The sequence below is a fragment of the Planococcus citri genome, chromosome 5 (genome assembly GCF_950023065.1).
Source record: "Planococcus citri chromosome 5, ihPlaCitr1.1, whole genome shotgun sequence".
Classification (NCBI taxonomy): domain Eukaryota; kingdom Metazoa; phylum Arthropoda; class Insecta; order Hemiptera; family Pseudococcidae; genus Planococcus; species Planococcus citri.
This window is the reverse complement of record NC_088681.1, coordinates 58,744,300-58,759,566: the sequence shown is the minus strand read 5'-3', so window position 1 is coordinate 58,759,566 and position 15,267 is coordinate 58,744,300. Positions and strand designations below refer to the sequence as shown.

General features: G+C 35.9%; 3 protein-coding genes across 3 annotated transcripts; all 3 read left to right on the top strand.

Moving 5' to 3' along the window:
- The first annotated feature begins 3,329 nt into the window (after nucleotides 1-3,329).
- On the top strand, nucleotides 3,330-7,461 carry LOC135847637 (maltase A1-like). The gene is made up of 8 exons (XM_065367272.1): nucleotides 3,330-5,051; nucleotides 5,131-5,291; nucleotides 5,377-5,514; nucleotides 5,597-5,838; nucleotides 5,923-6,448; nucleotides 6,535-6,730; nucleotides 6,825-6,965; nucleotides 7,069-7,461. Exons 1-5 carry the CDS (start codon nucleotides 5,009-5,011, stop codon nucleotides 6,125-6,127), a joined length of 789 nt encoding a protein of 262 aa, XP_065223344.1. The 5' UTR covers nucleotides 3,330-5,008; the 3' UTR covers nucleotides 6,128-6,448; nucleotides 6,535-6,730; nucleotides 6,825-6,965; nucleotides 7,069-7,461.
- LOC135848408 (maltase 1-like) lies at nucleotides 6,304-7,014 on the top strand. Its single transcript, XM_065368309.1, has 3 exons — nucleotides 6,304-6,448; nucleotides 6,535-6,730; nucleotides 6,825-7,014. The coding sequence occupies exons 1-3, from the start codon at nucleotides 6,304-6,306 to the stop codon at nucleotides 7,012-7,014; spliced, it is 531 nt and encodes a 176-aa protein (XP_065224381.1).
- Nucleotides 7,462-10,122: 2,661 nt separating the features above from the next.
- On the top strand, nucleotides 10,123-15,267 carry LOC135847461 (maltase A2-like). The gene is made up of 9 exons (XM_065366997.1): nucleotides 10,123-10,656; nucleotides 12,453-12,613; nucleotides 12,701-12,838; nucleotides 12,914-13,155; nucleotides 13,226-13,406; nucleotides 14,288-14,510; nucleotides 14,608-14,803; nucleotides 14,903-15,043; nucleotides 15,120-15,267. Exons 1-9 carry the CDS (start codon nucleotides 10,329-10,331, stop codon nucleotides 15,199-15,201), a joined length of 1,692 nt encoding a protein of 563 aa, XP_065223069.1. The 5' UTR covers nucleotides 10,123-10,328; the 3' UTR covers nucleotides 15,202-15,267.

The following is a 15,267-nucleotide window of genomic DNA, read 5'->3' as shown; positions in this document are numbered from 1 at the left end:
AATAAGTTGATACGTCGTGTAAGACACCAATAATATGTCATACCATATTTGACATGTTTTTCATTTTGACCAAAATTTTGGAGCTCCAAGCCTCCTTGCTTTTGCAAATTCCATCATAAAAATTTCATGGTTGTAAATTTATGTACTAATCTTTAAAACATGTAGCTCAGATTTTTTTTCAATTTGTAAATCATAATTCCAAAAAAAGCGAAGCATTTAAAAATTGGGCTTTCAAAAATGGAATGCCAATGGTTTAAGAAATCGGCTACATGAACTTGAAGTGTTCTTAAACCAATTTAAAATAGATATTGCTCTTATATCTGAAACTCATTTTACCAATAGAGACTGCCCAAAAATCAGGGGGTATGCAATATATCACACACCTCATCCAAGTGGAGGCGCTCATGCAGGTGCAGCGGTGGTAATTAAGTTGGGTATCAGGCACCATCTGATGGCTGACTTTTGCGAAGAGCACCTACAAGCAACCAACGTAGCAGTGGAGCAGAACGGTACACTCATGAACGTAGCTGCTGTGTATTTTCCTCCCAAACACAGACTCATAGGAAACGAATACATAAAAATCTTGCATCACTTTGGCCAGCGTTTCATCATTGGTGGAGACTTCAATGCCAAGCATTCAGCTTGGGGCTCATCCAGCAATAATAGCCCAGCTCATACCAAGGGCAAGGAACTTCTTAAAGCCATCCAGAGTACCCAGAGCTGTTTTGTGTCCTCTGGTGAGCCTACATATTGGCCTACGGATCGCCGAAAGAGGCCTGACCTGATTGACTTCTTTGTTATGAGGAGTGTTTCACCAGCTTATGTCCAAGTTGAAAATATAATCGATCTGTCATCAGACCACACCGCAGTACTACTCACCTTAAGCTCATCATTTGTACACAGGGAGAAAACAAAGATGGTTGGTAGAAACACAAACTGGGATATATTTCGCGAAAATGCCAATCAGCAAATTGACCTAAAGGTGAAACTGAAAACTCCGCATGACCTAGAGTTTCATCTGGATCATTTTACAAAGGTGGTAAGGCAGGCGGCCGAGGATGCTACTCCTGAAAGTGATCGTTTGTTGACATGTGACTTTGAGTATCCACTCAAAATACGTGAAAAAATTGCGGAGAGAAGAAAAGCCAGACGCAGGTGGCAAAAGTCACGTACTCTTCATGACAAAAACGTGTTTAATCGCCTAAGTAGGCAAGTTACATGTGCAATCCAAGACCATAAGCGAAAATCCATGGCCAACTTCTTGTTTAGCCTTAGCCCAGCAGGTAGTCACGATTATTCATTATGGAAGGCTACTCGTGGGCTGAAGAGACCAATTCGAAGAATTCCACCGATTAGCAGTGGTGATGGTGAGTGGGCTAGAAGCAGTGAAGAAAAAGCCAATCTCTTCGCTGAATACCTCACTAGTGTATTTACAACTGATGACACAGGTGTGGAAGTGGACACTACCCCCGTGTTCACGGAAAATCAGCAAATTAAACCATGCTCACCAAGAGAAGTTGCATTGATCTTAGACAGCCTAAAACCAAAGAAGGCGCCAGGTATGGATGGAATGCAACCGATCATACTCAAAGAGCTACCATGTAGAGCAATCATCTACCTGACTTATATCTTTAACGCATGTATGCGTATGGAGTATGTGCCTAGCAGCTTCAAAGTGGCGCAAATAATTATGATAAAAAACCAGACAAACCTGCTGATGATGTAAAATCTTATAGACCAATCTCGTTATTACCAACTGTCTCCAAAGTGTTCGAAAAACTTTTGATCAAAAGATTGCTTCCTTTAGTTGGCGAAAATCTACCCCTACATCAGTTTGGATTTAGGAAAAGACACTCCACTATTGATCAAGTGCACCGGGTAGTTACCATAATCAAAAATGGTTTTTGGATGTTGCAAAGGCATTCGATACAGTCTGGCACAGAGGTCTGATTTACAAGCTATCCAAAATTCTTCCAGGCAACTTTTGTCACCTGATTGAGTCATACTTGAAGGAGAGGCGATTTAGAGTCAGTCACGAAGAGGCCTTGTCACAGTTTTGCGAGATCCAGGCAGGAGTTCCGCAAGGTAGCGTGCTCGGCCCCCTCTTTTACCTGCTATATACTCAAGATCCCCCAACTGATGATACTACCACCACCGCAACGTTTGCAGATGATACTGCAATTTTGGCTGTGAGCAGAGACCAAAGTAGTGCCAACAACATGCTGCAAAAGTCACTAGAAAAAATTCACAAATGGACTAGGAAGTGGAGGATTGTCCTGAATCACCAGAAATCAAGACATGTACTCTTCACTCTTCGTCATGCCAACAGCTCAATGAGAGTTTATCTCGCCTGTGAGCCAATACCTCAGGCTGACTCAGCTAAATACCTGGGAATGCACTTGGACTCCAGATTATCATGGAAGGTCCATGTGAAAATGAAGTCCAACCAGATGAAAAAAAGGTGCGGCAACTTTATTGGCTAATTGGAAGGCACTCGGAGTTGGACCTGAGCTGCAAAGTCCTGGTCTACAAGCAGATTATCCGACCTATCTGGACATATGGTCTGGTGCTATGGGGCTGTGCAAAGAAGTCTAATCGCCAGATGATACAGAGAAGACAAAATGTAATACTGAGAATGATTGTAAATGCATGCAGATTCTCACGCAATGATGATATCCATGCAGACTTGAATATCCCATACGTAGATGAAGTTCGAGAATATTACGCGGATGCTCACGAGAAGCGCCTACATAGTCACATCAAAACAGAAGCAATCCAGCTGCTGCACCCTCATGGGCCTCGGAGGCTATGGAGAAGCAAGCCTTTGGATTATAGTTAGAACTGTACCTGTATCAGGGATCTGGTCAATGGACTGTGACCCCCTCCCCTCGTTAAATTACCCCTTAAAGCTAGTACTAATTTATGGTAATTACGTAAGATTGTACTCTTCTTTTGTTTTTTTTTCTCAAAAACTCAGCAGTCCCGAGGAATTCAACTTCACAGCTTGATGATATGACATGAAATTTCAACCGCTGAATAAAAAAATCAGATACTTAGTTATACCTACCTTACTTAATCCAACAAAAATCTAACCTTGGTCTGATCAGATCTTATCAGATTTGATCTGTCAAGATAAGCTCATATCAAATGAGAACTGATGCTTCCGATCAGATCCTATTTCCTCTCCCCCTCCTGTGCTGTCAAAAAAACGTGCAAAAGAACCAAAAACAACCACAAAACTTAATATGGAATACAGTTTTTGAAAATCTGATTCCTTTTCTTTTTTTTTTTGGAATTCCGAAATTGCTGATTAAAAGTTCACTCAGAAAGTTGGAAACTGACTGGAGATTTCAAAATGTTTCAAAATGGCTCAACCCTGGCCGTTTTTGAAATGGTGAGATTGAACAAAATAGTTATTCACACTTTAAAAATTCTTCCAAAATGAATTTTTCTAGTTAAAATTTTTGTTACAGAGATCCTTTCGATCTAGATTAATTATGAGTACCTAACTTCAAATCAAAATAAAAGAGCTAAAAATGTGGAAAAATCGAAATTTCATCAAATTGCCCTAGAAAGCTGAAATTTGCTACGAAGTTTAGTTTCGACAGCTCCCCCTCCCACGCCATGTATCGACTGAAAACAGTCTTGGAACCGTTTTGATCAGTTCGGGTGCCTTCAGTAGATTTTTGAAAGTTGAAATTTTTTACCCAATAAGGATGAAAAGCTAGAATCATACATATATATAACGTAACTTTTATAATTATGCTGATTCGATTGAAGATGATTTCATGCCGTTCTGGAGCCTCCGTCCGTTTTTTTTTTTTTTTTTTTGAAATTCCGGATTTTCAAAGATTTGTAAAAACCGTCCAGTTCATGTTGTTGGTATTTTTGTCACGCCAGGTCGATTAGAGATGGCTTTATGGCCGTCTTGGATCCTCTAGCAACTATTTGGAAATTCCAAATCCTAAAAAAATGCCATCAAATCTGTCAAAATTGACTAAAGTAGGTAGCTAGGTACCCATAAACGCGTTCAAAGAATGCTGATTTTTGATAAAATTAAAAAGCCCGCTTCAGCATTATTGAAATTTTGACTTGGTGGAACTTCGCCGTGAAATGTCTTTCTGAATATTGTAAGATCAACACATCTTTAAAAAAATTTCATCCAGAAGCATTCACACAGATGCGTAATAAACACACAGAAAACCAAAAAAAAATTATCAAAATAATAGTATAAAATCACAACATTGAAAATAATTAATTCGAAAAAGCAACACATACCTATTTGGCTAGACCTGATGTACTTCATAAAATTTCATTCATTTACGCAAGTATGTAGATAATAATCAAAATTCGAGTACACGCAGAACAACAAATAACAACTTTTCTTAGAAAATCTCCGAGTGTTTCATGCAATCAAATAAATAGCACTCGGTGTATTTGAAATATACAGACACTTGTGTAGGTGTCTGACGTATGACGTATCTGATAAAACGAGTGAAACCCCCACTCCAGTTCAACATGGCCCATCACTTGCACAAATCAATGATCGAATTATGAATTTATAAAAAAAGATTACCTAATAGGTATATTAGTCAACATATAGCATCTCGTAACACCAAAATTTAAAATATAAACCAGTGAAAATCAGCACCAAGAGCACATTTCAGTCTGGAATCTCAGCAAGTTACGTGGAAGAAATTTTCGCAGTGATCGTTTCAAAAAGAAATTCGTTCAAATTCTAAGTTCATTATTATTCGTAATATGCGGTTCCGCAGCTTTGGATAAAACATGGTGGAAATATGCCACAATATACGAAGTATTTTTAAAATCGTTCAAAGACAGCGATGGTGATGGAATCGGAGACTTTAAAGGATTAACTTCGAAACTGGATTATTTCGAAGATCTTGGAGTGGATACGATTTGGGTGACGCCATTTTATCCTTCTTCGGGAGCTGATGGAGGTTACGATATTACAGATTTTTACGGAATCGATCCTCTTTATGGTACAATGGCGGATTTCGACGAATTTCTGAGAGAAATGAAGAAACGAGGTAAACAGGAGAACCTGATTTGAGCACATGGTCACGGAATCGATAGAGTTTTAATGGTTCAATATTCTTTGATGAATAGGTCTGAACTTTGTGATGGATTTGGTGATCAACCACAGCAGCGATGAGCACGAATGGTTTCAAAAATCGATAGAAAAAATAGAACCATATAACGACTACTACGTTTGGGTTGATCCAAAAGCATACAATCAAGATGGTAAACCTATTCCGCCAAATAATTGGGTAAGTTTTACAAACCATAGACAGAAATAATTTTTTTACATAAGAAAAACGCAAGATCTACCTCGATTCATTGTGGAAATTACAGCCGAGCATTTTCGATTACACCAAACCCAGTTCAGGATGGACTTGGAACGAGCAGAGAAATCAGTATTATTGGCATCATTTTCACGCAAAACAACCAGACTTTAATTTACGCAATGAAAATGTCAAGAAAGAATTACAAGTAGGTAGCCAATTAGCCATAGGCTACACATGTCCAACATGAAAATTTTGGACATTTTCTGACCAGTTCTTTAATTCCTCAGGCATTGATGAAATTCTGGCTGGATAAAGGTGTGACAGCTTTTCGAGTAGATGCTGCGCCATTTTTAATGGAAGATCCGCTACTTCGAGAGGAGGATTATGGGAACGAATTCGCCAAAATTGAAGCAGGCACTGAAGAACGGAGCAGTCGACGATTTCATCATCCAGATAACTTCCCATTCCTGAACGAAATGTACCTATTTCTTCGACAATACGATAAGAAAAATAAAAAGGAACGCGAAACGTACGAGGAATAATACTTTTCAAACTTTCAAAAGCATCCTGTGATAGAATGCGGATGTGGTTATTGATCTGAATTTCGTTTTAGCGCCATGATGACCGAAGCTTATGCTGCAACTGAGGTCATAATTAAGTATTATGGAACGAAGAAGACGCCATCTTCACATTTCACATTCAATTATCAAATCACAACGCTCAAAAAGTACTTAGATGCTCGAGAAATGATCGATCATTTGAACAATTGGATAGATAGATTGCCCCAAGGTGCAGCACAGAATTGGGCGGTAAGTTAATGAAACAAATTTTTAATGCCAACTCACTTTTTTGCACATTAGTATAGATTACAATTCTTTACTCACAGAGGTCAATTTTTCACACTCAATATAAATAGCTAGGCAATCACGACCAAGGAAGAATTTTCTATCGATTCAATAAAGAATATAATTCCGTTTTACTGGCACTGGTTACCATGCTGCCAGGAGCAGCTTCCCTTTATTATGGAGAAGAATCAAGTCAAGAGTTATTCGATTTTACTCCTGAGCACGTCAAGAATCTCTGGGTCGAAAGAGATCATTTTCGTTTACCGATGCAATGGGATGATTCATTCAACTCAGGTAATACTAATTCGGATAATCCTCCATTACTGAATTTACAAGATTATCTACTCAACCCTTTAATTTCGTAATTGACCACACGATAGGCTTCACTTCTGGTGAAAAACCATGGGTACCACTACATCCTAGTTATTGGCTAACAAACGTCGAAACTCAGAAAAATCATCCTCACAGCTTCTTGAGCTACTTCAAAGATCTCGTCTCAATTCGCAAAACAGATACTTTCAAATACGGTGATCTGAAATTATACGCTGTGTCGAAATGGGTCCTGGCATTCACCAGGTAAACGTCATCATTGCATCAACAAGGAAATAGGTACATATCATAATGCATAATATTTTGGTAATAAAAGCTCACGATCACGTTTCAATTGCAGAACTTATCGGGAATCTAAATACATTGTTGTATTGAATTTGGGAATGGAAAATAATTTGATCGATTTACACTCGAATATCCACGATTTGCCATCAACTTTGACTGTGGTAGCAGCCAGTCCAAATTCTGGATACATAAAAGGGTATGGTGTCACAATTACACATATTTATTCTCATTATATGCTGCAATGACTTTATGATCGTTTAACCAATAATTATCTACTCTTCGTGTAATAATTTAAACAGGGAAAAATTCAAGACGATTTTAAACCGCCTCAACATATCTGTTCTACGACCTCATTCAAGTGTTGTCCTGACCTATGTATAAGACTGTCTCAAAACAATTCCTATTACAAGACAGGACAACAAGTTGTCAACGTACAAATAGATTGCCAAGCAATTCTTGTCCAATCAAAAATTTTCAGGGGCACCCTTCAAGTATCTTCAAATGGCAGGGAAAACTGGAATGGCCAAATGTACCAAGAAATACCAGTTTGGCACCGATCATACCAACATTTGAAAAAGTGTCATTTTTCATAAATTGAGTATTTTGTTGTTGTTTGTTTTCATAATTGAAATGTATTCCGAATTCAACTTGAAACAATGAATTATATTTTTGTACTGAATATTCCATCGTCCGTCGAACTGACAAACCCGATTTTTTTCACTCAAACATGTATTCTATTGCATATTTCTCCATCGCAGCCTTATTCAACAATTGTAGATAGAGCAATATATCTTCTGAAGACTAGTGATATATTTCATACAATTCGGTTGGATTTCTTCCAAAAACTTCCAGATAATTTTGTTTGACATAATCAATTATTCAGCATCGTTGAAATTCTACGACCTACACATAACTTGATTCATTCGCTTCTGAGGAAATTGAAAGAGCCAATTATTATTAGGGTGTCGCAGGCACCAAATAAAAAACACAAGCTGGTATTCGTACAATCGTATTCAATGCTCCCAAAAACTTGATAAACTACATGCCACACAATTTTTTCAATTTTGAGGAATTTTTTATTTGGGGGGGGCAGTGGGGATGTTGGAGAGCCTTAATTGTAAAAATAAGTTGATATTCGTATTCAGCACTCTCAAAAACGTGTAAAACAATATATGTATCATGTCATACGATACTTGACATTTTTTTTCATTTTGACCAAAATTTTGAGGCTCCAAGCCCCCTTGGTCTTGCAGATTCCATCATATAAATTTCACGGTTATAAGTAAATATCCTGGAAATTCATGATTGATGTTTCTTGGATTTTTTTTCAAATTTTCAAGTTAGAGTATTCCAATAGTTGCGAAGCTTTCGAAAATTGCTTTGCACTTTTCAATTTTTGGGCGAATATTTTCGAAATCACTGTCATTACTATTGAAACGTCACAAATAGATTTTTCCAAAACTCACAATCAGCAGTCCCGAAGAATTTAAATTCAAAGCTGGGCTAATGACGAGAAATTTCAACTGCTGAACAAAAAAAAGACATCTTTAACCTACCTTCGACCTTCCTCCAAAGGGTTGAGGGAGGAGTTAATGACTGCGATTTTTCTTCCATCCCAACATAAGGAACCTACAGGAAAAAAAAATTGAGCAAAATCAGAAGACCCTAAACTCAAAATCGGACTAATTTGGCACGGAATGTCTCAGGAAGTAGACTTCTACATATGTACAAGTACACGAACTCCCACAAGAAAACGATTGAATCTGATCAGATCTGACCCGGTCTGAATCTTCAAGTATATTCGGTCAATTGTCGTTATGGGGTTTTTCATTGAAAGGACTTTAAAATACCCCCACCAGCACAATTTCAGATATTTAGCTTCATTTTTCGATATTTTGGCGAATTTTTTCAAATTCAGATGGACTACTAATCGTGAAAAAAATAGACGAAAATTTGGTAAAATTGAGGTTTTGTTTGCATTATGTCTTATTTTTGATCTCTCGAATCGATAAGTGGTAGTTTTAAGCGCTTTTTGGAGCTTTCCTCAGCAGATTTTTACATTTTGCAGGTTTGGAAAAAATTGTAAGAAAGACCAAAATGAAATTTAGCATCTTTTCAAAACAGAAAAATATAAAGATCAAGAATGCTCTAAAAAGGCTCAAAACCACCATTAATCGATCTGAAAGGTCAAAAATAAGGTACTATGAACCAAAGTTTCAGATTTTTATCTCCATTTGATCAAATTTCGATTATTCCATAAAAACCAAGAAATGTTTTTTTTTTTCAAATTCGCCAAAAATCAAGAAATTAAATTCAGTAATTTGTGAAGCTAAAAAGTTCAACTTGGATCGATTTTGATAAAAAATTGGCAATTTTATCAAATTCCCTATCGTATTGCGAAAATTCAATTTTTCAAAAAAATCATTAGTCCGACCAAAAAAATAAAAGTGCAACAAAATTGTAAGCCATGAAATTTTGACTTCGTTTTTAAAATGCCTACGGTGAAAATTCAATGAAAAATTGATAAACGAGACGTGATTTATTAAATTAGGCTATGCAAGTGAAATTATTTTTGTGAAGAACAAAATGCTCTGAATCGTCAAAACATACGAGGCAGAAAAAGGATCGAGCTCGTAAATTAAGCCGCCAATTCTCTTCAATGCTCAAACTGACAACTTGAAAGAACTAGAAAGAATGAAAAAACGTTATACCTACTTGAAAAATACACTAAGATTTAAAAAATTCAACTTGAAATACGAAACCGTGAAATTATAAGCTCAGAAACTAAATGCGCATTGCATAAAATATGCAATATTTGTCGAAAATGACTAAGTAACTCATTCTGCAATTATTTAACAAAGATGATTTAATCAATCTACAAGTGACTCTTGGCACTACAGTGGCGAAGATTTGAAAATACTTGTGGCGTTGACAAATAAATCTAGACTATCTTTTTCAAATAACAATTTTCAATTAGTTACTACCTCCTCAAATTCCAATCGTGATATAATTTATCAAACCAGCCATTTTTTTTCAGATGGGTACGAGGTACACCTACCAACAAATTTCTTCCAAATATGACCTTACAATTTACATAAATTTTTCATGAGATCACTCAATCTTCGAATTCTTTGGTAATGAAATATGAGAAACTAATTCTCCGAAAACAAGCGCAGAATACCAAAAATCAAATAATTATCAAAAAAACATCATTTAACGTTTACAAATCTCTTCAAATAAGTATTTATTTAAACAGGAATGGAAACTTACTACAAATATTAATGACCACTCGAGAATTAGGTACCTATTTCAATATTGATAAATGCCACGAATGGAGTGCAGAGAGAGTTAATACGCAGGCAATACGCATACAATCATTGAGATATTGACGTAAATGAATGAGATCACGAACATCATCTTTTAAATTAGAATACGATCACTTTTTAACGATAAACCGTCACTCAGTAACTATATAAAATGAACTTCACTCAACCTCATTCCTCATTCATCATTCATGCATTCAAATTTGAATCGTTGATTTTCTAAGTACATAGTAAAAATGAAGTTCGTTCAAGTTGTGATATTATCGATCCTCATATCGAGTTCCTGGGCTGTGGATAGAAGCTGGTGGAAGCACGCTACCATGTACGAAGTTTTCTTGAAATCGTTCAAAGACAGCAACGGAGATGGTGTTGGAGATATCAGAGGAATAATTTCGAAATTAGACTATCTCGTCGATATTGGCATCGATACGATATGGGTGACGCCTTATTTCCCTTCTTCGATGGCTGATGGAGGATACGACATCACTAATTTTTATGGAATAGATCCTACTTACGGTACAATGGCGGATTTCGACGAATTATTGAAGGAAATGAAAAAACGAGGTAACTTTTACAGTAATAAGTACACGGTACGTATCTAACAGAATTTTTTTTTTTGAAAAAAATCAATATTTTTTTCACTACCCTTCTTCAACCCCTCTCTCTACACAAAACAAATGATTGAAATCAAAAATTTCCAAAAAAACTGAAATTGGAAGAAAATTTGTATACAAAGTATTTCTTAATTTCAATAAGTTTTTTCAGTAATTTGAGAGTCTTTGTTGCGCCCTTTGGATTTTTTCATTTTTTCATTACTTTTTTGACTATAAATTCACTACTTTTTCACAGCTCTTACTACCCATTTTTAAAATCACCAATTTTTCACTACATACTTTCACTGCCTGTTGGATACCCTGTATTCTGGGGGGAAAATGACACTTGAGTTAATTTGGACGGGTTTTAGACCACTTTTCAGAAAATTTGAAATTTCCAAAATATAACCGAAGGCTCCAGACCAGCCTGAAACCACCTACAATCGACTCAGCATATTAAAAATGGAGTACTAAGTAAATTTCATTTCAAAAACTCATTTGGATAAAATGTTGCGGAAATTTCAATTTTCAAAAATCTGCTAGGGTGCTCCGGAACTACCACTCAAAATGGTTCGAAACCTTTCCAATCGATTTGGAGGGTCGAAAACAGGGCACACACCAAATTTAAGCTCTTTTGGTCTATTTGGTAGAATTTTGTTTTTTTCATATCATTTTTGATCCAAGTTTGATTTTTCAAAAATTCATTCAAAATCAAAATCGTTTGTGAACTTGAACATTTGATCTACTGTTTCTATGTAAATTTGTATTCGGAAAATCAGATCACCCCGATTCAAACCTAATGGGCAATTTTTTCAGCTGATTTTCAAATTCCGTGATTTTAGAATTTTTTTTGATTTGCCATTGAAAATAAAAGGTCACAGGTGTAGATATGACTTACGTAACTTTTCTCATAAGGATTATAAAATTACTTACCTACTCATTATCATACGCGAGTTGATATTCTATCATTTTTGGAAGGAAATTTGTACTCACCTGAAACAAAAAAAATCAAAGTGGATTAGTTAGTTATAAAATTATTGATCAATCAACAGATACTATAAGAAATAATAATGGTCAAAGGCCAAAGTAAAAATTCTGACGATCTCGACGTTTAATAAAGTCCCAAATCACAAAGAAAGTATCATAAAAATTGCAAAATTGATTTTGAAAATCACTCAAAAATATCAAAAATTGATGGCTCATCAGAAAACGACCAAATTTTGAGGAAATGTCTCATTTGGGTAAGATTTTGCACAGACTGCTCAAGTGCTTAGATTATTGAAAAATAACAAGAATTAATCAGAAATTCTGATAATTGAATGAGTATTTGTCAAAACTGCAGAAATTATCATTAAATAAGTCAAATTGACCCTCCCACCCCCTCCAATATTGAAAATTACCAAAAGTTAATCATGGTATCTAATGACTTTTTTTTTTTTTTTTTTTTTGAAAAAAGTCACTACTTTTTTTCAAATAAATTTTCAGGAAGCTCTCCAATCGACCCCGCCCCTCTCAAAATAATTTTGAAATTGGAAAAAATTTGTATAGAAAGTATCTCTTAATTTAATTCAATCAAAATTTTAAAAAAACAATAAAAATGAACACATGATTTTTTCCCCATTTTTTCACTACCTTTTTGACTAAATTCACTACTTTTCCACTACTTTCACTACCTACCTGTTAGATACTCTGTAAGTCTGTATTACCAACAAAAAAAAAATCATTATATGAAATTACATGTTTTAAATACTTAATGTCTTCAAAAAGGTCTAAATTTTGTGATGGACTTGGTAATCAATCACAGCAGCGATGAACACGAATGGTTTCAAAAATCTATTAAAAAGGTAGCACCTTACACAGACTACTATGTTTGGGCCGACCCAAAAGGTTATGATCAAAATGGCAATCCTAATCCACCATGTAACTGGGTAAGATTTTCAACCAATTATTAATATTTCAAAAACATAATAAGCATCTGAAGTGAAAAATTCATTTTTATTCTCATCAATATACAGGTCAGCATTTTCGAAACAACAAGACCTACTTCAGGTTGGACTTGGAATGCGGAAAGAAAGCAATTCTATTTCCACCAATTTGGAGTAAAACAACCAGACTTCAATTTACGTAACGAAGACCTCAAGAATGACTTGAAAGTAAGCGACAGTGCTTCACAATGTGATTGTAGGGCATTGCATTGTCATTCCCCAGTTCATTACGTTTATTTCCAGGCTCTGATGAAATTCTGGCTAGACAAAGGAGTGACAGCGTTTAGAGTAGACGCTGTGCCATTCTTCATGGAAGATCCATTATTCCCTGATGAAGGTGATACACACGAATGGGTCAAAGTAGCTCAAGGACTTCAAGAGGGATTCAGTGCACGACTCAATCATCCAGACACTGTTCCATTTTTAAACGAATTAGCTCTATATCTTCGACAATACGATCGGAAAAACAAAAAACCACTTGAAAGGTTGGTAGTTTAAGATTTATTATTTTCTCAAATATGAACACGACGAAGTTATACCACAAAATATGTATAGTGCGATAATAGCCGAAGCATACGGACACGAGAACATCCTTAAGAGATACTTCGGACCATCACATTCTCCAATAAACTTCCGCTTAACGACGCTTCGAAAGTATTTAGACGCCAAGCAGTTGATTGATCATTTGAATTGGTGGTTGAAAACTATACCCAAAGGAGCAGCATCGAATTGGGCAGTGAGTTGATTAAGATATTCACACCTCTGATTTTATTTTATTTTGATCAATTCTCAACTTTTTTTTTTTTTGGGGTGTTTATAATTACAAGATTATTACACCCGTAAGGGTGGGGGGGGGGTTAGATTTGGTTTGTGAGGTTGATGTTTTTTATTAGGGAGATGAATTTTTGTATTTCTGAGGGTTCGTCAGGGATAGTAGGTGGGTTTTCTTTTATCTGTAGTGTGCGTCTGTTTTGTTTTAGTTGGGGACAGTTGAAAAGTATGTGTTGGATGGATGTGGGTTCGTTTCTGCAAAATTGGCATGAGGGTTTTGGTTCTTTTTGGTATAAGTGGTTATGAGTAATTTTTGTGTGGCCTATTCTTAGTCTGGTAATCAGGATTTCTTCTTTTCTGTTCAGGTGGCCTAGATTTTTCCAGGGGAAGGTAGTTTTTTTATGTTGGAAGAGTTTGTTTGAAGTTTGTTGTGACCAAAAGTTCTGCCAGTTAGTAAATGTGTTGTGAGTGATTAGAGATTTAATGTCATCAGGAGTGAGAGTGGTAAGAGGGGAGGGGGTAGCGGCTGTTTTTGCTAATCTATCAACAGTTTCGTTTCCAGTGATACCTATGTGGCTGGGAACATACATGAAGCTAATTGAGTAATCATAATATTGGAGGTTAAAAAGGGACTTATGTATGTCTTGGACTATGGGATGGTCAGAAAAAATGTTTTGAATGGATAGTAGTGAACTTAGTGAGTCGCTTTGGATTAAGAATTTTTTATTTTCTGATTGAATGGAAATTATATCTATTAGGCAATGTTTTATGGCAGTGAGTTCAGCAGTAAAAATTGAGGCACACTTGTGAATTTAATTACCTACAAAACTATACATTCAATTCTAGTTGGGCAATCACGACCAGGGCCGAATTTTCCAACGTTTTAACAAAGAATACAACAATATTTTACTAACGTTAGTCACCATGCTACCGGGAACCAGTGTGATTTATTACGGTGAAGAAATTAGTCAAGAGATTTTCGACTTTACACCAGAAAAAGAAAAAGATCGTTTCGTACATCGAGATCACTTTCGTTTACCGATGCAATGGGACGATTCCTTAAATGCAGGTAAAGGTTTTTCGTGTATTTTTTTTTTTTTTTTCAATGATTCCCTACCAACACATACTGGTCTCAACCCACACATCCACCAAATGTTCACATAAAGGTTTCACATCCGCTGAAAAACCATGGGTACCGCTTCACCCAGGATATTGGAAATTGAACGTCGAAGCACAAAAACAACAGAAGGATAGTACCTTGAATTTTTTCAAGGAATTGACCTCACTTCGAAAGATAGAAACTTTTAAATATGGTGGCCTGAAATTCTACACCATATCAAAATGGATACTTGCTTTTACCAGGTACGTAATTCTGACATTCTATTTCATGAAATACGAGTACAAATCGAATATAAAGCTTTACAAGAATCAGCACATTAAAAACCTTGTACTTATTTTCAGAACTTATCGTCAATCTAAATACTTGGTTGTGCTGAATTTGGGAATGGACAGTAATATTGTAGATTTACATTCCGGTATAGACGATTTACCAGCAACTTTGACTGTGGCAGCAGCGAGTCCAAATTCGGGATATAAAAAAGGGTAAATTGAACAGTTTTTTTCATTTTCAATCATTTTAGATGCCTATAAGTACATATAATTTATTCAAATTTCACAGACAAAAATTCAGTACGATTTCAAATCAGCAGAATGCTCCACTCCTGCGACCAGAGTCCAGCGTTGTGCTCACCTTGGAATAGAGCGTTTTGAAGCTATATTTATTTTATATTTCTCAAAAAATAATACTCGTACCTACGTTCATATGG